At 38.8% G+C, this 22333-nt stretch overlaps 1 protein-coding gene across 1 annotated transcript; it reads right to left on the reverse strand.

Annotated features, from left to right (window-relative positions):
• Positions 1 to 13791: 13791 nt before the first annotated feature.
• Positions 13792 to 18414, reverse strand: LOC129752591 (uncharacterized). The gene has a single exon (XM_055748366.1). The coding sequence runs from the start codon at positions 18412 to 18414 to the stop codon at positions 13792 to 13794; it is 4623 nt and encodes a 1540-aa protein (XP_055604341.1).
• Between the last annotated feature and the right edge of the window lie 3919 nt (positions 18415 to 22333).

Here is a 22333-nt window from a genome sequence, read left to right on the forward strand (position 1 = left end):
TTGTACTGTTACGCGAGCTGCGGTCGCAACGGAAAACCGAGTAACCATTACCGAAAAGTTGGGCCGAGTTGAATGAATCAGTCAAACCAGTTTCTGTCAGAATAATGACATCGTAGCTGCACTCGATTGTCGCAAGGTAAAATGCAATTTGCATGAGCTTACATCGATAGGATCAACCGCGCAGGATAACAGCAGAAGTTCTTTCAAGTAAGCAGTCGCAATCAGAGGTGCCAGGTGTCCTGATTTATCAGGATTTGTCCTGATTTTCGAGAGACCGTCCTGATTTTTCAAAAACTTTCGATTTGTCCTGATTTTCTAAAATTGGTCCTCGAAATGTCCTGATTTGTCCTGATTTTCATAAAAACTTCACAAATATAATCGAATTTGTAGTTAAATTATAAGAAAATTGAATAAATAGGTTATAAAATAGATAAACCCATTCAACAGATGGTAATCTTCGGATCAGCGATGATATTAAAATGGTGTTTTTCGATATGAACTACAGGCCAGCCAAGAAGCTGCTTACTGTTGTTACATAAATCAAGGCGTTTACAGCACCTGTAATGCACCTTTATTTATGCAATTTAAGCAGAAATCCTTGATATTTTCAAGAATCCAGAGGTGTCCTGAAAAATCCTGATTTTTAGCTTCGCGATGTCCTGATTTTTGACGAAACCACCTGGCACCCCTGGTCGCAATAAGCCGTGAAACTAGGATAGCTTTATTGTAAACAGGTCTACCATTGCTTGGCTAATGCATCTGCAAGCAGCAAAATATTATACCTTCTATTGAATTCTACCGAAATTGTCTCAAACTTTTCCTCCCTCATGAGGGATAGATTTGAAATTTTGCGGTTGCGGTTCATGCAAATGCTATTATTTACTTCGCTAGGATCCACCGCTTAGGATAACTGCAAAGTTCGAATGAGATCTAAGTCGCAATAAAATGGTCTTGCCAAGAAATCTCAAGGTAGCGTTATTATAGCTAGGTTCCATTGCTTGGCTAAGGCAATTGCAGGCAGCACAATATTAGACCTTACAAATTGAATCCACCCTGCAAATGTATTTTCTACCAACACACTCTCCAACGGACAGGACTGCCATGATCCAGGATTTGTCTGTCAAATAAGATTTCATAACATTCATACAGACACTTAACACAAATTACAATGCACAAATTTACATAGAAACTACCCATATTTAAAGAAAATCAACATTTTTAATAGAACTATATGTTTTTCTACTTAATGAGACTGAATAGTAAGACATTTGAGGAGATGTAGAATCACATTTGCGTTTTGTCAACATTTGTATTCTTATACATGTGGGAACCCTGGCCAAGGATATCGAAACAAAGCAACACCACGTTGATCCGTGTAATGCGCATTAGACCGGTTCAGCTCATCTATTCGAGTTTTTTTAAGAGCGATAAAAGTTTTTGCAAAAATGTTTGTGATTCAACTAAAATTAAACTTTTCGACTTTTTCATTCAAACTGTAATATGTCAAAAAATGACAAAATATCTTTTGTTGAAAATTCACTGAGAATTTATAAAAAATGAAGCAAACATGAGTCAAGTTTTAAAACCTGCTTGGTAGGAATCAGCATATAAAAGGGGTTCAATTTGTAGAATTTTAACGACTTTATGTACAAAAAATCATATCTACCGATTTTTTTTATCCAAACTTGTATTGAGATCCAAATCAGAGACTCGTGAACTCTTATTTCAAAGTTTAAATTATTCATTCATCTAAATTCCCTTATATTTTTGACCTTCAACGGAAGTTTTTTGCATCGTTTTTTCATGCATCGCAAAAATTCAATAGAAATCGAGGTTTGCGGTCCAGGAATTGAATTTTATTCCTCGAATAGTTATTGATTCCCTTTTAGAGAATTTCTAAAAATTGGAAAAGTTTTAGATTTAGTTAACAAGGATCTCTCAGTGACCATTCTGTAGAGCAAAGCGTTTGGTCATATGTGAGATATTGCAATTTGAATGAAAGAAGTTCAAAAAGTCTAATTTTAATACAGTTGATGTATCTCATGTTTCAAATACTTGAGAAAGGTTTAGTGTCATCAGATAATAAAACCAAAAATAATCAAATCTTAAAATATAAAATTTTGAAGAAACAATGTCATTGGAGTTAAACGTTAGAAATGTGTAAAGTTGGAGATATTCTTGCGTGCACTCAAACGTCTATTAAATAATGCACGGAACTGTTAGTAAATAATTTGTTAAACACTAACCACTTAGCTAAAAAGCCATCAATTCTTTGTTCATTCAAAACCATGCATTATAAGCAATGCTGATTACATTTAAGTAATTTATTAACATAAATAGACTTTTTGCACTTATCTCCCAGCGCATCAAGTTTCTAGCTTCAAAATAAACAAAATTACTGTGTTGTGTTGTGATTACTTAGAAATCAATTATGTTCCTTCTCAATGAGTCCGACTGTGGTCAGCAAAAAATAGTAAAAATGAACCGGTCTAATTCCAATTCTTGCAAAACGGTTTCCTATTCCTGTCGCAAAATTACGACGAATTATGGGGGCCGAGCGATTCGATTTCAATCGAATATTAACAAATTTATATAGTTCATATTAGTTTGAAATCATTTTTCTAATTTTATGTCAACACTTTTCTGTTGAATTTGATGATTTTGATTGTTATATGCATGGTTGGTCCACGCTTCTCAAATCAGACAGTGCGCTGTGTAAATCGCACCGTTATCTTCTACGATTTGTAGAGCACCACACTTCCTTTCGAAATGCTCTACACCCGTTTCCGAGTACAACCGAAGCCAAGTGCCGAGCAAAACCGGTGCCCCAATAGCAACGCTACTGTGTGAGAAGGAGAAATCCCGAAACACACAACTGAAGGGCAATTTTGTCCTTCTCTTCCTACCACAGTAGGCAAACAAACAGCACGAAACGATGTTGCTTCTTCTTCTTCCTTTTCTTGTTGGGAACGAACAAAACCTACTGAGTTGCTTTAGCGCTGCTCCCCTACACTTAATGTAATGATTTTTTTCTCTTGCTCTCACCCTGGCGAAGCCTTCTCTGCTCTTTGATTGGGTGTACGCCCGGCGTCTAAACAGAGCAGGGCAAGTGTTTCAGAACGAAAAGTTCACTGAGTTGCATTTTTCAAGCCGCTCGAGGAGAAATGGACAACCATGGTTATATGCATTGACAGGAAGCGTTAAAACAAAGAAACACGTTGGGGGGATCACTAAGTTCGTCTTTCAATATGGCGGAGTGCGCCAATAATTAATTTCACTTCGCGATTTCAAAATCAAATATCTCAAAAAAAAAGTTTGAAAAGTGACAAATTTGTGATAGAAAATAAATTTTCAGGATTAAGTTTATCATGTGAAGTAGACAATTAAAGTGGAAAATGATTTTTCGGCTCTAAAACATGCATTCATGAATTAAGACGAATCAGAGGGATACGACGGAGGTGGGTGCCCCTACCCTAAGTGATTCGCATAACAAATCGTTCAAGTCGTAATACAATACAATCCAAGTCAAGAATATGTGCGCTAATGTATCTATATGGCCTCCAAAATTAAACGTATAGACTGGTTTTGCTGCATTAGATACTATTTGTTTACACGTATATTTGCACGTATATTTGTGTTGCAAATTCCAAATAACCATCAAATGGTTATCTGGGGTGATATGGTCAAAATTTGGTCAAGATCAACTTATCGCATTTCTTTCGATTTTGCATTTAAAAACCCTGAACACCCCTAATTTTGAAGGTGTGTGTGAAAAAAATGTTGCTCCTATTTTGATTTAGGATTTCACTCTTCAGTTGTCAAAATGCCTTTCAAGGAAGAAGCAGCGTATCAAAATTTTGCTCGCGCATCGCGAAAATCCGAGCAACTCGTACGCAAAGCGGGCAAAATTGCTAAAAGTTGCCAAATCAACCGTTACAAATGTAATTAAAGTGTTTAGGGAACGATTGTCGATAGCCAGGAAGTCTGGATCGGGGGGAAATCGAAAACCGGAAGCAACTGAGACGACAAAGAGAGTTGCCGGTAATTTCAAGCGAAACCCTAACCTCTCTCTCCGAGATGCCGCAAATAAGCTGGGTGTATCGTCTACAAGCGTGCATCGAGCCAAAAACGAGCCGGACTCTCGACTTACAAAAAGGTAGTGACTCCAAATCGTGAAAATACGACGGCCAAAGTGCGATCCCGGAGGCTGTTCACGATGATGCTGACGAAGTTTGACTGCGTAATGGACGACGAAACCTACGTCAAAGCCAACTACATGCAGCTTCCGGAACAGGAATTTTATATGACAAAAGCAAGGAGAAAGGTAGCAGATATTTTCAAGCACATGAAACTGTCAAAGTTCGCGAAGAAATATCTGGCAAGCCATCTGTACCTGTGGCTTGAAAAGCAGCCATTTCATAGCTTCCGGGACTGTCAACCAAGAAATTTACGTGAAAGAGTGTTTGAATAAACGTCTGCTGCCTTTCCTGAAGAAACACGGTTGTTCCGTACTGTTTTGGCCGGATTTGGCATCTTGCCATTACGGTAAAAAGGCCATGGAGTGGTACGCCGCCAACAACGTGCAGGTTGTTCCCAAGGACAAGAACCCCTTCCAACACGCCAGAGCTCCGCCCAATTGAGAAATACTGGGCTATTGTCAAGCGGAATCTAAAGATAAAAAAAACTGCTAAGGACGAGCAACAGTTCAAGGAAAACTGGCTTTCTGTGGCGAAGAAGGTGGACAAGGTGGCTGTACAAAATCTGATGGCAGGGGATGAGCGCAATGGGCGATGGAATCGAAAAGTTATTCTTTCTCTCCTTAAGAAAAACGCCTTTAGAACTGTCAAAAGTTGGGTGAAATTATAGCTGCATCCCACTTGCACTAATGCAAAACCATCACCCAAATTCGTCAGCGCTTCCATCGCCTATTCGGATTTGGAAAAGCAGAAGGCTTACTGAATATTTTTCCTGAAATATATACTTATTAAACTTGAAAAAGAAATTTATTTTGATTTTTAAATAAACGGTTTCACCGGTTTCGCTGCGTTTTCCATTGACCCAATTTTGACCGTATCATCCTTTAACAATCTAACGATAAAAAAGAAGAGTTAAATACTGATCCGTTAAAAATACGATATGAACAAAATATTTTTATGAAATATGGCCAAATGAAATACCTACCTATGTTTCATGCAAAAGAAGTAGTTATTTATTTGTTTCGATTATTGTCGTTTTACCATCTTTATGTCATTCGCGACTTTATCAATGTTGCAGTTGGCGGATCGTTATTGAAAAACCTATCCGGTACTACTGTGTTCGATGTTTACTCTTGGGCCCGAACTCGCGGACATCGGCTCAGAAGACAACAGACTTGCCAACTGAGCTATATCATAAGCCTAAAAGAACTAGTGATAACTGATATTTCGACAAGATTTCAGCATTGACGTATAGTTTACATCCGTTTCTACCATTTTCAGTTAAATTATATCAAAATATTGCAAGCGTAAATGAAGTATAGCTTAAAACATAAATATGTACATTTAGCCCGGCGTTTTCGGATATTGACTAACTATTTTGACTACTCATTTTAAGCGGATTTGTGCCAACGTAAGAACTTAACTGCACAATTAACACACGACGTATTACAGGACACGACACTTGACGTTCTTACAAACGGAAAAAGGATTCAAAATTACCTTTTTTGTCGACCGGTTTCGGGCTCGATGTTGCCCATCTACAGGACGATGTCCGACTGATCACATGAAGAAATTACTAGCAGGATCATACTACGAGTGTCGTAGTATTCGTCGAAAGAAGGTTCCTTTATGAGATTTTCCTTTTGGTGAAGGTGAAAAGCGGCGACATAATTGGTGGGTCATCTTCGTTCATTAGCGGTTTTTCGGAAGTACTAATGAACATCGACTCCCAAGCGTTCAAATGTGAGGCTTTTCTTACGCATTTCCTATAGATCACTTTTTCCCAGTTTATGGAGTGATCCATTTCCGTTGCGTGGGCGGCTACGCTGAATTCATAGGCCCTGTTGTTGTCTACAGCATTCCGATGTTATTTAAGTCGAACTTTAAATTTGCGACGAGTTTGGCCAATGTAAACAGTTGGGCAACTCTCACAGGGAATTTCATAGATTCCGGATCTCTCATCCTGCGGGATCTTATCCTTCAAGCTCACGGGGGCACTTGGAACGCCGCCGGGTGCCTCCCAACGAAATAGATGCCTACCTGGCAGTTGCAGAAGTATGCATGAAGCAAAACTTCTTCATATTTCGGGGTAAGTTTTTTAAACAAACCTTTGGCCTCAGCATGGGCAGCAAACTATCCCCACTTTTGGCTGAAGTTTTTATGAGCGATTTGGAAGCAGATTTGGAGAAAAGTGAAAGACTTTTCCCACGTGTCTGGTGGCGCTACGTCGATGACATCCTTGCCTCGATAAAGGAGCGTTATCTCACACAGACATTAGAGCTTCTAAACTCCAAACACAGGTCGATAAAATTTACAGTAGAAAAAGAAGTTGAGGGAAAACTCCATTTTCTTGATCTCCTAATCTCAAGGGAAGAGGACAACACCATCAAATTTGGAATATATCGAAAACCAACCTCAACCGACCGATACATAACAGCAGATTCCAACCACTTCGGTGCCCAAAAACAAGCCGCCTTCCATTCCATGGCGCACCGCCTGTACAATATCCCCATGGAAAAGGAAGATTTTGAAGAAGAAAAACATAAAATCCTTGAGGCAGGTTTTTTGAACGGTTTTGACAACGAATTTGTACTCAAAATTCTCCGAAAACATGCCCGAAAAAAGTACCGAAGTGATGCTACCACTTTCAGGCCAGAGAAAGAAGAGCCCTACAGAGTTAGCCTGCCGTTCCACCCGAAACTAACTAATGGGATAACAAAAATCCTTTCTCAACACGGTCTGAAAACAGCATACAAGAGCGGCAACACCCTTAAGGATCGGTTGGTCTCCTTGAAGGATAAGATCCCGCAGGATGAGAGATCCGGAATCTATGAAATTCCCTGTGAGAGTTGCCCAGCTGTTTACATTGGCCAAACTCGTCGCAAATTTAAAGTTCGACTTAAAGAACATCGGAATGCTGTAGACAACAACAGGGCCAATGAATCCAGCGTAGCCGCCCACGCAACGGAAATGGATCACTCCATAAACTGGGAAAAAGTGATCTATAGGAAATGCGTAAGAAAAGCCTCACATTTGAACGCTTGGGAGTCGATGTTCATTAGTACTTCCGAAAAACCGCTAATGAACGAAGATGACCCACCAATTATGTCGCCGCTTTTCACCTTCACCAAAAGGAAAATCTCATAAAGGAACCTTCTTTCGACGAATACTACGACACTCGTAGTATGATCCTGCTAGTAATTTCTTCGTGTGATCAGTCGGACATCGTCCTGTAGATGGGCAACATCGAGCCCGAAACCGGTCGACAAAAAAGGTAATTTTGAATCCTTTTTCCGTTTGTAAGAACGTCAAGTGTCGTGTCCTGTAATACGTCGTGTGTTAATTGTGTATTTTGACTACTTTTATTATTAAATTATTTTCACAAAAACTGTAAAACTTAACAGAAAAATTGCTCTAACTTATTCAGTTTTCCGCTCATGTGCATATAGTTTTTAGACTCCTATCTATTTGAATATGGAAGAAAATTAGAATCTTCCTTAATATGCGCAAATATCCCGCCTCTACCCTAATAGCTACAATGTTGAAATGTTTGTAAAAGTAAGGCTGGCAGTAGAAATTCTACGCTTCTGAAGTGCCTGTTGGTAAATTTATCACTCCAATAGAAAATTTGACTCCAATTTGTTTGGGGGACATTCCCACGGAGTGGAAAATTTTGAAAATTCAAGAGTACACCGACTAGGAAAAGTTTAAGATTAGTATGAAATTCGAGCGTTTTCGTGTAATTTTAAATGGTTTTTTTCCGCTTGATGTGGGGGGGCTTATGACCCCAATCACCTCCCCCCCCTCTCTTTGAACCACGCATGTTTGTAGATCTAATGAAACATTAATACAACATCGCATTTCCTCAATATATCATTCAACGATAACAAAACCACGTGAAAAACACTTTTGAAAAAGTTCAAAATATGCACAAGGTGCGCAATGGAGCTGTCGTCAACATCCTGCCTGCCTGTTCCTTTGTCAACATCATTTGCCATCGGTTCCAACTGCTCATTTAATTTTTTTTTCTGGTTTTTGCTCAACCAGCCTGCAGTTTCTAGTCATCGGAAAGTATTTAACACAATTTATTGCTTATAATATTTTATTGAACGCAACCGTCTGCTGCTCGGGGCCAAACCGGCGAAACGAATCGAAACGGTCACCTTCTTTTTTTAATTTCAGTTTTTATTTTTTTGGATTCGGTTGACATTAAATTCTCGTTCGAGGTAGAAAAAGGATAAAAACCAGAAAAACGTCGTCCCCAGTTCGAAGCGAAGAAAAAACCTAAAAGGAACGAGTTGAGCTCCTCAAGGAAAAAAGGTGATTTCGATTCGAATCGAAAAGGAGCGCGCTCGTTCAATTAGAGAAATAGAAAAGAAGGAAGAAAAAAATACAACAACCAGAACCAAACAATATCGCTTTTCTTTGGTGTTGACCAAATTGAATTGCGCGGCACACACCGCAAGCCATCTTCAGGCAATGCAAGGACACTGAAAAATACACTGAAAAAAAGGAAAAAAGGACGAAAGGATGAAAGATGGTGAGGCTCTTTTGCTTCTATCAACCCTCGAGTGTGTTGCTCCTAGAGGGGTCGAATTTCGGATCTCAAGCGTGCACCTTTAGCTTTTCTCCAAATCCACCTTGCGGCGTTTTTGTTTTTATAATGTCGACATGCGATAGGTGTAGTACGAGAATCCTCTTGGACCCTTTAGTTGACAGCCATGCAGCCGCAGACCCAGAGGGAGAGAAAGGATAACATTTTACGACTTCCTGGCGGGCATAGGGATATACATAACTATACAGCGATGCGGGGATAAGGAGAGATTATCTTGTGTCATCATCGTGCTTATCTTTGCTGGGTTAAGATCCTCTGGCTTGCCTTGGTCAGATTGCTCCCTAAACAAAACGATCTTTCCCAAACTGCATGGCTGCCATCCGGTTGTTGCTGTTGATGCATTTGTCTGCAACGTGTTGATGGCTTCAAGCTGACTAGAGGCTAACCAGAGAACAGCTGAATCTTGTGCCTCGTGCCACGTGATGAACTCAAAGTGGAAGAAATATTTATTCATTTTTTATTTGAGAGCTTTTTTTTCTTTTCTCTTTCATAAAAAATAATTATAAAAAATATTCTTCGTAATCAAGCCCGAAGGTGGGGGGGGGGGGGGTGGTTGGGCAATAGCCCAGTGAACATTTTGGTCTGTATATTGCAGTTTTTACTGAGAAATACACACTTTCTGAAAAAGTTCTATAGAATATTCTATATGAGCCTGTACGTACCAAAGTGGAGGCAATATACGGACCAAATTTTGCTCACCTTGAAAATATAAAACTTTGTATTGCGTTTTCAACAATTAGGAATGTACAACTTACACCTTTCTATTGCCTGTCTTACAATTCGATTACAATTTCCTTTTGCAGGTAGCCTGAGGTTTGAACAACTTTCTTCACCGTTAAATACAATTTATTGTTACTGTATCCCAAAGCAATTATATTTTTCCCTTATTACGATTTTACTGTGAATTGCCGTGAACATAAATACAATCGAATTTAATGCTTACTGCGAATAAAATTGAACCTTACACAACTTTATGTGTCTTTGATTAAATTGATGAACCTTGCTATAAAAATACTGAATGCCAATTTCCAAATACTGCGTATGCATATTGTCATCTTGTGAACGTCCTTTACTTTAACTGTTGGTTTAATAATGCATATGTTGTTGATCAATCTTCCCTCAGTTTCGAACTCACAACGTTCCGATCCCTGTCCTTCGATACTTCCTCGGCGCCATTTCATGTTGATACAAACAAGCAAATTTGTTCATGTACAGTTGAGAGTTCCGTTTAAAAATCATTTAATCGTAGAAAATACTACTGACTGCATAATTTCGGACTCCAACTCTATTTATAGTTGTCGTTTTTTGATATACAACTTTAACCTAACTCAAAGACGATTCTATTGCAATCAATAACAGTATTCAGCGCTGTGTGATCTTATCTAGCTATTTACTGTAGGGGAGAGTGGGGATACTTGATCCTCTTTTCTTATTTTCACCATATCTTTTTTGAAAAATTTTGCAACTCGCCGTCTTTGACATTTTCTGACAGCTTGTAACTTCAAGTTTTTATGCTCCAAAAATAAGAACGATACTTGAACCCGTTGATGAACTAGAAGCATTTTAGTGGGAGTAAAAAAATTGCGATTTTTCTGAAGTTAGGGGAGACTTGATCCCCTTTTGAAGAAGACTTGATCTTTTATTCAGGAAGCCCTAATCCTTGTATAAAAATCAAACAAAACTCCAAGATAGAATGTTAATTGACTATTTTGGTCATGTTTGTTCTCATTTCACAATTTATAGCAGACATAAGAAAATAATTCTATAACTTTGTCTCAACGCTAATAACATTGCATACTTAAAGGCGATTTGTTTATAATTAAGAGAAAATTATTTTTTTTTACTCTTTTCATCAGACAATTGTTTTATAAATATTAGTTTTTGGATAAATATTAGTAATTCCGTAATCAGCAATCATAACGATCAATTCAGAAGAAGAATATGCCATTTAGAAGGGGGATCAGTTGTACCCAACTCTAGGGGATCAATTATACCCATAATCAACATTTTAGAAAACTTTTTCTGAAAAAAGTTGAGAGTTTTCCATTGCTTTGAAAATCTGGCATTATGAAGTTCATTTCACGCTCGAACGATTGATACATTGGAACAAATTTTTTTTTTTTCATAATTTTCTAATGTAAGGAACATTTTAAAGTGATGAAAAAAGATCTTCAAGTTACATTTTGATAAATTTTTCAAACAAAGTTCAATTACTCAAAAAATTATTTTGTAAAAATTTTGTAAACTACAAGCATTGTTATTTTGCTCATTTTGGCACATTTTTCTAGAACATTTGATCTTTGTAAGACATTCCAGTTTCGAGATATAGCTAAGGAATCAAGTATCCCCAGGGATCAAGTATCCTCATTCTCCCCTGCTGTTAAACGACTACGATATTACTTAGCATAGGAATTGCATTATTAACAATTATTTACCGATTAAGTTTATCTCAATAAGCGACTTTGAATGACAAGTTTGAATAGATTGTTAAAATTCCATTATACGATGTTCTCACAATTACTGTACGACCTTTCATGGAAATGATATGTCATCATAGATCGCAAGCATGAAAGATTGCTTAATTGTACAGTGGGATTAAATATTGAGCTTTACACAATTCTACTGCGATTCAACACAACTTTATTGATCTTTCTATACGATTAACAAAATGTTATCGTATATAATGGTATAGTTCAAACCATAAACGATAAAATATAACTTGGTTTAGCTACAACATGATGTTCATACAATTCCAATCTAAACTGGATGCTTAAACAATCTACAATGAACACTACTTTACGATTTCTGGTTATCTGGGAGGGGGCTCAAATCGAGCTTTTTGGTGTGGGGGAGTGTGGTGGGTCGCTAAGAATAAACAAATAAATTAATAAATAAAAAAATGTCTAGAATAGTTTTTCTCTTACCTAAGTTAAGGGGGTTTTCTAGAGTAAGCCGTAAAAGAGTTTTCCCGCATTTTGCGGGCTGAGAATATCTAGGTAATGAATTTCAAAATTTTCAACTCAAAATCTGGACAAAAATAATGTGAACCAAATAACGTCATTATTCAAAAAAAAAATAACGAAGAAAATGATTGGTGATTTCCCTCACCTTAAATATCACCAGGATATTCAGTACAGAGTAGGTAGAATAAGGTTGCCAGCTTGCCTGGTTGTATTCGGGTTTGCACGAATATTTAATACAAAATTTGACAAAAGCCCGGCCAGGCCCTGTTGCCCGAATTTCATATAAAAAGCTCGGATTTTGCCTGGATTTATTCACTTTATTCTCCAAAATTAACGAAAAAAAAACAAATATTGTTGTAAAATTTTTAATTTATAACTCTTAAACGAAATTTTTGAGCAAGTTTTATAGAAATAATCGGGAGAAGTTTTTTGAATGTCTAAAATACAATTAAATAACTGCTGATGGGAAAAAAATTAAAGTTTTTTATCTTGATTTGTGTTGGGAATTCCTGAATTTTGTTGAAATTTGCCCGAATATGGCCCGGATTTTTGGTCGACATTTTAAAATCAAATGCCCGGATTTCTCCGGCCCCGGTACGTGCTGAAAAAAATTCCGGCTACCTTAAGGTAGAATATAGAAAAATATCTCCTCTTTTTCATTACATACAAACGTCTTGCACAATAATATTGTTTGTTTTTACGTTAACTTTCCAAGTAATGGTTACTGCACTAAAATAGCAGCTTATTTCGCAAAAATTGGCTCACAGTGCAAGGAAAGAACAGAGAAGCTATTGTTGAATACCATTTTGAAAAGTCGTTAGTGCTATGGTTTCTTTGGTTAAACTTTTACATTTTTTTTCCAGGAATTGTATGGATATTAGGGTGTCCGAAAATTACATAATGTCTGGGCATCTGGGAACTCACCCTCCAAATGGTTGATAAGGTTGTGGAGAAAAAATTTTTGTGTGGGGCCGAGTAAAATGAAATCATGTTTAGACGTTCCGCAAGCGTGATGTTCGAAAAAATTCCACTTTCAGAAGATTTGATTTAAAAAAAAATCTGGGTCCAAAAATTTAAATTACAATTACAATTAAATTTTACACGTCATCAATTAAAAAGGAACCGAGTTGTATCAAAATTTGAAATAAGCAAGCTATTTAAAAAAGAAAATTTTCCAAAAATAGTGTATTTAACTGACCAAAATGTGTTCCTAGCGTGAAATCTTATTGATACCAATGCACAGTGGTTCAGAACATCACTGTACGAAATTAATAGCGCCCAGGGATAAAGAGATAGACTTTGATGTCTTCAGCAACAATGTTCAGTTTTACATGATTCCAGTATCAAAATTTTTACCAAATTAGGAATAAATTCCAGTATAAATTTTTTTGAAAAAAATTAGGATTTGGATGTCTTCGACAAAGTTGTTTTTGTGATCAAAATATATATGTTTGTTGAATATGTCAAAGTCTTATCACATCACCCTCAGGAGTTATAGTCAAATCGGTGGAACTAGTAGAGATTTGAATGATAGAAAATACACTTTTTTATATAAAAGTTACCTATTTTACTTATAGAAAAAACGTTGAAAACATTTAATTTATTAATAATGTCTTGGCAATGGACTGTATTTTTGGCGAACAAATTAATAAACACACTTAATTAGCACTACTATTTTCCTCTTTATTATTCTCAACTTTTTCTCTATCAATTACTTTGGAAGGTCACTTGTTGGTAGGTTACTTTCGCGACGGACGAGGCAAAAACACGCGGATCAGATTAACAACTCACCCACCACGACGCGCGCGCTCTTATTTAAAGCCATTGGAATGTTCTGGAACCCCCTTATGCGTACGATGCCTTGCGCGCCAGGATTGTTCTGGACTCTTCCGTGCATGCAAATGTGAACAACGGATGAAAATTCTAGAACCTTCCACATAGAATCCAATGGAATAAAATGTTTAGGTGTCTCTGGATCTTTCTGGAGCGCCGCCCTTCTGGATCGTTCTGGAATTATTCAAGCATGAACTGATATGGCTTGAACATCCTCCCGCCGGGGAAGATTCGTGTTGTCGACCGCATTGTCAAGTATAGGAAGAGGGGCTAGCTTGTGAATTGGTCGTTGAAGATGGCCACTCTTGGTTCGTAAATCCACAACACGGATACAGCCGTCGGTTCCGGGATAAACCTTCTCGATGATTCCCAACTTCCAAGATTGTGGTGGCAAATTTTCATCCTTAATCATTACGACCATTCCAGGACGAACATTAGGCTTCCTCTGAGTCCATTTTGACCGGGCTTGCAATTCCATTAGATATTCACGAGTCCATCGTTTCCAAAAATTGTTTCGGAGTACTTGAACATATTGCCATCTTGAGAGTCGGTTCTCGGGAATAGAGTCGTACGTTGGTTCAGGAATCGCAAGAAGTGGTCGATCAGCTACGAAATGGCCTGGTGTCAATGCTTCAGGTTCACTTGGATCTTCAGGGTTTGCATACAATGGTCTTGAATTAAGTAACGCTTCAATGCGGATGAGGAGGGTCTGGAACTCGACGAAATTGAGTAATGCACCCTTTGTCACCTTTTTGAGAACTGATTTTACGCTTTTTACTCCAGCTTCCCAAATTCCACCCATATGGGGAGCGTTTGGAGGAATCATTTTCCAAGAGATTTCACGAGACTGGCAAAACTCATAAACCTGGCGTTCCGTTTGCTGGTCCTTGAATAAACTATAGAGCTGATGCAATTCGTGCCTTGCCCCAACAAAGTTTGTTCCGTGGTCACTATGTATGGTCTCTGGAACCCCTCTTCGACCTACAAATCGGTGGAGCGCTGCGATGAAAGCTTCAGTCGAGAGATTTTCAACTGCCTCAAGATGAATCGCCTTCGTAACGAGGCAAACAAAGACACAAATGTACCCTTTCACCGGTGATGCTTTCCGAAATCCTTGTCTTAGTAGAATGGGGCCGGCGAAATCTACACCAACCTTCGAAAACGCTGGGGACATTTCACATCGTCCTTGAGGTAGACTGCCCATGAACTGCTCAAACACCTTAGGGTTAAATTTGTAACAAGAAACACACTCCCGTGTAACCTTACGGATAAGTGATCGACCACTCAAAATCCAGAATTCACGACGGATGATGGCCATTAGGGCAGACGGACCTGCGTGTAGATTCTCACGATGAAGAGCAACGACCAACGATTTTACCACTGGATGCTTGTTCGGAAGAAGCAACTGATGTTTTGTGTTATGCGGCAATGACGAGTGCTTAAGACGTCCTCCTACTCTCAAGATCCCATTTTCCAGGAATGGACTTAGAGTTTTCAGGTTTTTGGGTACTTCTCCAGATTCTATCATGGTGATTTCAGTAGCAAAAGATTCTCGTTGGATCATTCTCACTATTGTTATCAATGCGTCTCGCATTTCGCTGATCGTCGGATACTGCGCAAATGATCGTTCGCTCTTCAACTTCTCCTTGGAATTTTTAAAAAACCGTAACATGTAAGCTATTATGCGTTGTAATCTACGAAATGATTCGAATTTCTTAAGTAGTGGTATTTCGTCAAATTGTACTACTGGAGAAACTACAACGTCCATTTTAAGCTCCGGTATTTGATCATCAGGTAGAGGTTTTGGTACATTTCTCTCGTAGGGTTCTTCACTTAGAAACCTTGGGCCTTTCCACCATAGCTCACTCTTTGCTAATTGAGTTGAACACAAACCACGAGACACAATGTCTGCTGGATTCTCATTTGTACTCACATACTGCCACTTAAATTCATCTCTCGTGGTGACAATTTCTAGTACGCGGTTTCGAACAAACACATCTAGTTGATTCGGGTTTTTGTTAAGCCAAGCAAGCACTATTTGACTGTCGCTCCATAAAACCGTTTCCTTGATTGGCAGTTGGATGGCATCATGAATTTTCTTAACAAGGCGGTGTAAAAGAAGGGCAGCAAGCAATTCCTTCCTTGGAATCGTCAACACTGTTTTTGGAACCACTCGAGATTTGGCCATAAGTAGTCTAGTGATAGCGGTATTTCCATGAATGATTGATCGAATGTATACACAGGCTCCATATGCGAACAGAGATGCATCAGCAAACCCATGAATTTCGAAACGAATTGCCATAGGAGCCACGACTTGACGAGGGATCCGTAGCATTCCAACACTGTTTATAGCTTCGCAAAATTGTTCCCATTGTGGCACTAACTCTGTCGTTATCTTTTCATCCCAATCGATCTTTTCGTTCCAAACGCCCTGCATTAATAGTTTTCCCAGAACAACTACAGGTGCGACCAGGCCAAGCGGATCAAAGATCCGAGCTATAAGAGATAACACTTCGCGTTTGGTGGGAACAGAAAGCTCGGATGATGGAAGGGGCACAAACAACAGTTCATCTTCCTGAGGGTCCCACATAAGGCCCAAGGTTTTAATTACTTCATTCGGGCCGAATTCTTCTATTTTTACCATCACTTCTCTGTCTTCCTCGGGAACATTTCGAAGCAAATCCGAACTATTTGAAGCCCATTTATGGAGTGGCATTCCTCCGGAATTAAGCATTTGTATCAGCTGGAACTGGGCTTCGGAAGCCTGTTCAATGTCGTTGAAACCGAAGAGCAAATTATCAACATAACAGTTTTTGAGCACCACCTCGGTTGCCAGCGGAAAATGATCGGCTTCATCAATGGCCAGCTGTTTTAGCGCACGGGTGGCCAAAAAGGGGGCAGCAGCAGTACCATAGGTTACCGTCGTTAGCTCAAGGACTCGAAGAGGCTTGGAAGAGTCCTTTCTCCAAAACACACGTTGGAGCGGGGTATGGGCACTGTCAACTCTTATTTGTCGGTACATTTTGGCTATGTCGGCACTCAAGACATAGCGAGGTTCACGGAATCGCAGCACAATCGATTGTAAATCACTTTGCGGGATGGAGCCAACCTTAAGGACGTCGTTTAGGGATAGTCCATTCACCTTGGCAGAAGCATCAAACACCACGCGACACTTGGTTGTACTATTTGACGGACGGAGTACCGCGTGATGTGGTAGGTACCATTTGAGGAGATTTGGAGGATCGTCTTCTTCGCGCACTTGTTTGCAATGTCCCAACGATTCATACTCTTCCATGAAATCGGAATATTGCTTCTTCAACACGGGTTGTGTAGCAAGTCGTCGTTCTAGAGCAAAAAACCTTTTGCGAGCCAAGGAACGAGAATCGCCAAGGTCTCCAATGCAGTCTCGAAGAGGGAGCTCAACTACATAACGCCCCGATACATCCCGTTGGTGGGTGGAAAGAAAATGTTTTTCACATTCTTCATCTTCAGCCAATACGTGTTCGTTATCTGGGATCTCCTCTACTGCCCAAAACTTCTTTACAGATTCATTCAGTTGTTCTAAGGTGATGGTATTCGTCTGTACAACGGCAGGAGAATAACCAGAGTCATATTCTCCACCCACAACCCAACCAAGTTGGGTCTCCCGAAATAGTGGAAGATTGTCTGCAACAGAAATAGCTCCAGGCATCAGTAATTTCATGAACCACTGGTTACCAAGCAACATGTCGATCTTCTTGGATTTGTGGAAGTATGGGTCTGCCAATTCCACCCCACGAGGAAGTTCGAATGACTTCATATCAATGTCCGTCGAGGGAATATTAGCAGTAACTCGGCTCGTTATCAAACAATGGATGTTGGCACGAAAGTCGGTGTACCGAGAACGGAGTTCAACTAAGACGACGTTTGAAGAACTGGTTTGGATTCCGTTGATTCCAGCAACTGTGACGTTTGAAGGACGCTTCTTTACTCTCAACTCTGTAGCCATTGCTTCACTCATCAAGTTAACTTGAGAGCCACTGTCTAGAAGAACACGACAGGGACGGAGCTTATTATTTTCATCCAGAACATCCACGATTGCAGTGAGAAGAAGTACTTGAGGTGGGTTTGATTGATGACTGGCACACGCAGCGGTGGTAAGCGTATGTTCCTCCAGTTCCTCCCTGCGCATTTGCTTATGAGGCTGAATTGACGGTTGAGTAGAATTCGGCATCGGGAGAGTTTTGGTTTCGATGGATGTGGTTCCTTCTTGGAAATGCAAAAGACTGTGGTGGCGATTTCGGCACTTGGAGCATGTTTTATTCGAAGGGCAGCCCTTGCTAAGATGTCCTCGGCGTAGACAGTTGAAACACATCTGTTCCTCCTTTACCTTAGCCCAACGCTCTTGGATTGACAGATTTCTGAACTCCAGGCAAGAAAAGTTAGGGTGATCCTTGTCGCAGAATTCACACAATACCGCTGGTTTGTTCATGATGACTGCTGAGTTGGCTTTGGTTATGGTGAATTTGTTTGAAGATGAACTCGAATGTTGCTGGTTGCCCTTAATCGAAGAATTTTCGCAACGTTCTAAGATAAAACATTGCTCTTTCAGAAATTTCAACGTTTCAGTATAACTTGGCAAGCTTCCATGTTTTATTGTGCCTTCCCAGCGTCGGCGGGTGTCCTTATCTAAGGCGGATGTCAATAGATGGATCAAAATCAACTCCGAAACTCCAGTGAACTCCTGGTCCAGGAACTTAAGTCCTTCGACGTGTCTGGTGCATTCATCAATAAGAGCCCGCAATTCGAGATGGTTTTCTTTCGCCATTTTCTTCAAGTTAAACAAGCCGACGATGTGGGTATCTATAGTGTGTCGCTTGTTTTCAAATCTTTCTTCTAGGATTTCCCAGGCGTGGGCATAATTTCCCTCGTTAATCGTTCTGGCATCAATCAAACCGGCTGCGCTTCCAACCAGTGCTTTCTCAAGATGGTAAAGTTTAACGGCCGGAGAGTCAGGAGTCCAGGAGATTTGTCAACTAAATCCTTAAACATCGATTTGAATTTTGGCCAACTTTCGTAACGACCATCGAAAGTAGGTATGGGCATTCGTAGGGGCTGATGGACGATCATGGTTGACGGCGTGGCGGAAGTTGTAGGGGCACCTACTGCGCTGGCAGATATTCTGTTGGATTGTTCCTCCAGAGCAACAACCACCTCAGCATACATAACGTCGAACTCCTCAAACTGTTCGTCATGGGCATCCCGTGCTTCTGATGAGACCAGTTCTAATACTTGTCTGTGGAGATGTTGGTACTCTGCGTAGGCCCTTTCCAGCATCAACTGGTAAGCCTTAATCTGCCCTGGAGACAACTCCACCATTCCACCATCCTGCGGATACAAAACATTGAACAGGCGAGTCACTTTCCCTTGCTCCAAATTTCTGCAGCGTATCAGAACATCAGCTCGATCCATTTCTGTTACGGCTTCTTCCAATTTCATTGGCTTTTTCTTTGCTCCTCTTGTTTTTGGGGTAGCGCCGTTACTAGCCATTCCGGATAAGCAACAGAAATTTTCACTATACTGATTACACTTTTTTCACAACAGTTCACACTTCTGTTTTTTTTTTTTTAACTTTTAACGTTCTTTCAAATATTCACTTCACTGCACTGCTCCGGAACTTCCGGATTGACAACACTACAGTTCTATCCGGTTCGATTGGACCAATGTCTTGGCAATGGACTGTATTTTTGGCGAACAAATTAATAAACACACTTAATTAGCACTACTATTTTCCTCTTTATTATTCTCAACTTTTTCTCTATCAATTACTTTGGAAGGTCACTTGTTGGTAGGTTACTTTCGCGACGGACGAGGCAAAAACACGCGGATCAGATTAACAACTCACCCACCACGACGCGCGCGCTCTTATTTAAAGCCATTGGAATGTTCTGGAACCCCCTTATGCGTACGATGCCTTGCGCGCCAGGATTGTTCTGGACTCTTCCGTGCATGCAAATGTGAACAACGGATGAAAATTCTAGAACCTTCCACATAGAATCCAATGGAATAAAATGTTTAGGTGTCTCTGGATCTTTCTGGAGCGCCGCCCTTCTGGATCGTTCTGGAATTATTCAAGCATGAACTGATATGGCTTGAACAAATAAAGTGTTGCAGTTTTCTTTTATATATTTTGTTTCATTAATAGACATTCAAATTCGATTTATCAAATCATTCAAACTTCAAAAAATTTATGGAACTAATCTGTCAAATTTGGTGGAGCACTAAATTAGTATTAAATATCATATACATGAACAATAAAACCGGTTTTGCTTTAGATTAATGCTTACTTCAGCCCCTTTTTTAACTAGGTCTTGGCTTCTTGGCTAGTTCTAGACGGTGATAAATGTATAGAATTTCTTATCAAAACTTAACCGATAAACTAAGAAGTTTTTTTACTTATAGTAGCAAACTAGTTTTGATATTGTATAGTTTATATTACGATTTTTCTTATAAAAATGTTTTATTAATAAGAAAAAAAGCATTTTCAATCATTCAAATCTCCACTAGTTCCACCAATATCCCCGTTAATTTGCGGGGTGTTGCGAAAATATGCATTTTTGGATGGACTAGCCTTCCAAAATTGCCAATAAAATACACTAAATGCTTTCTAAAGAGCTTCAGCAATTAGAGTGTCCATTTCCCGGCCGTTTTCTCATTCCCGGGAATCGGGAAATCTGGTGGCCTGTTTCCCGGGAATTCCCGGGATCCCGGGAAATATTCAAAAACATGTATATATGCTATTCGATTCAAACCTGTAGTGCATAAAAGCCCATAATTTGTTCAAAATGTACTCTTCATAATGTTTTTCGACTTATTTTTAATCAAATAACTCAACCTGTTTTCAACAATAATAAATTGAAAACAGTCAAATGAACAATAAAATAGCCTGAATAAGTCAAATGAAGAATTCATTCATGCAACTAGGGGTTAATAAAAAAAATTATCTTTTAGTTTGTTTGATTTTTCCAACCTTTTTTCGTTTTTCTGAACACTTTACAAATTTGCTTTTCATATGAAGAAAGCGATGTCTTCTTCATTTTTAAGTTTTCAAATAAATGCATAAATATTACTTTCAAGTCGGGAATTCCCGAATTTTCTAAATTCCCGGGAATTCCCGACCGGGAAATCCCGGGACGGACACTCTATCAGCAACTTCTAAGCCCATCATATTGTATGAGACAATTGTAGATCGTGGCTTGTTTCAACTTTGTTTCAAAGACAGCGAACCTTTTTATCCAATCTACAAAGTGTCAGGTTCAAAAAACTGTTTTTTAAGAGATTTTTTTTACTTTGACTGTAACTCCTGAGGATTATGTGATAGGACTTTGACATATTCAACAAACTTATATATTTTGATCAGCTAAACAACTTTGTCGAAGGCATCAAAGCCCTAATTTGAAAAATAAAAAAATAGCATTTTTATCTCGCTATCGGTGGATCCCTTGGCAAAAATTTTGATACTGGAATATGCTCCATGTAAAACTGAACATTGTTGCTGAAGACATCAAATGTCTATCTCTTTATCCCTGGGCGCTATTAATTTCATACAACTAGATTGATGTTCTGCACCACTGTGCAATGCCATCAAAAGATGCGAATTTTTGTGCACTTAAACTTAGCTGAACAAAGCATGTTGTTTGTATCATCCTATGGAGAGCTATTTACAGTTTAATCTATATATATATATATAAAACAGGGAGAGAGACAGCCCATACAGAAATGTGCGAACACGCAAAACTCTTCACTGGATCATCCGATTTGCATGCGATTTTTTTTGTTGTATTCGTCTTCACGCGAAGAATAACACAACGGAGAGATAGTTTTGAAAATGTTTTTGTGGAATTTGAAAATTAATTTTTAGTTTTTATTCGTATCAAATAAAAGTCATGGCACCCAATTTCAATTTTTTTTTCTTTCGAATCACCCAGAGTAGGAAGGCGCCAAAAGCAATCAAGGCTTACTGATGTGCATCCATCTCTCTATAGGAAGTTTTGGCGCCCATTTTCGTTGCAAGTGTACTTTTCACGTGGCACCAGTAAAATGGATACTTGGATGTGATTTGCTCTATGGGGTTCCGCAACTACGAAGCATAGCAAAGCCTGTACGAAGAATATTGACAAAATTTGTATTTTTTGCATCAGAATCAAGGCAATTCTAAGATGATTTTTTTATCCCTGAGAAAAAAGAATCAAATCATCAATCTTAGATTTTTTTTTAGATGTTTGTTCGTTCACCGTTAATTTTATTGAAATGTCATATTCTTTTAGCAACTCAAGCAATATGGCTGTAAAATTTCCAATAGACTCAAAACAACTTAATGAGATTGAATTGAAACTTTTCATTATCAAATCATTTTTCATGAGTTTTGGTAACACTAATAGAAAGTCTTATAACTGGTAAAAGATCACCTTAATTTATTTTTTGTTGATTTTATCCAGTTAGTTTGAAAATTGAAGGTAATTAATTCTGTGATCCCAAGTAAATTGAATCATAATCATAAAAACGGATTGAAGGATCAGGAAACATTGGAAAATCCACACTACCTCTCATGCTCAGTGATCAATCGGAACTTTAGAAAAGTTTAGCTTTATAGGACTTTATCTTGATATTAGATCCAACTGTCAGTTTCAAAAGTCAGAAAAAAAAGATCGTAATCAATAATATCATCATAATATCATCAAAAACTT

Source organism: Uranotaenia lowii, chromosome 3 (genome assembly GCF_029784155.1).
Source record: "Uranotaenia lowii strain MFRU-FL chromosome 3, ASM2978415v1, whole genome shotgun sequence".
NCBI lineage: Eukaryota > Metazoa > Arthropoda > Insecta > Diptera > Culicidae > Uranotaenia > Uranotaenia lowii.

What these genes read in the sequence shown, in the direction of transcription:
- LOC129752591 (XM_055748366.1), bottom strand. Translation starts at nt 18,414, where the DNA reads ATGGCGAAAGAAAACCATCTCGAATTGCGGGCTCTTATTGATGAATGC.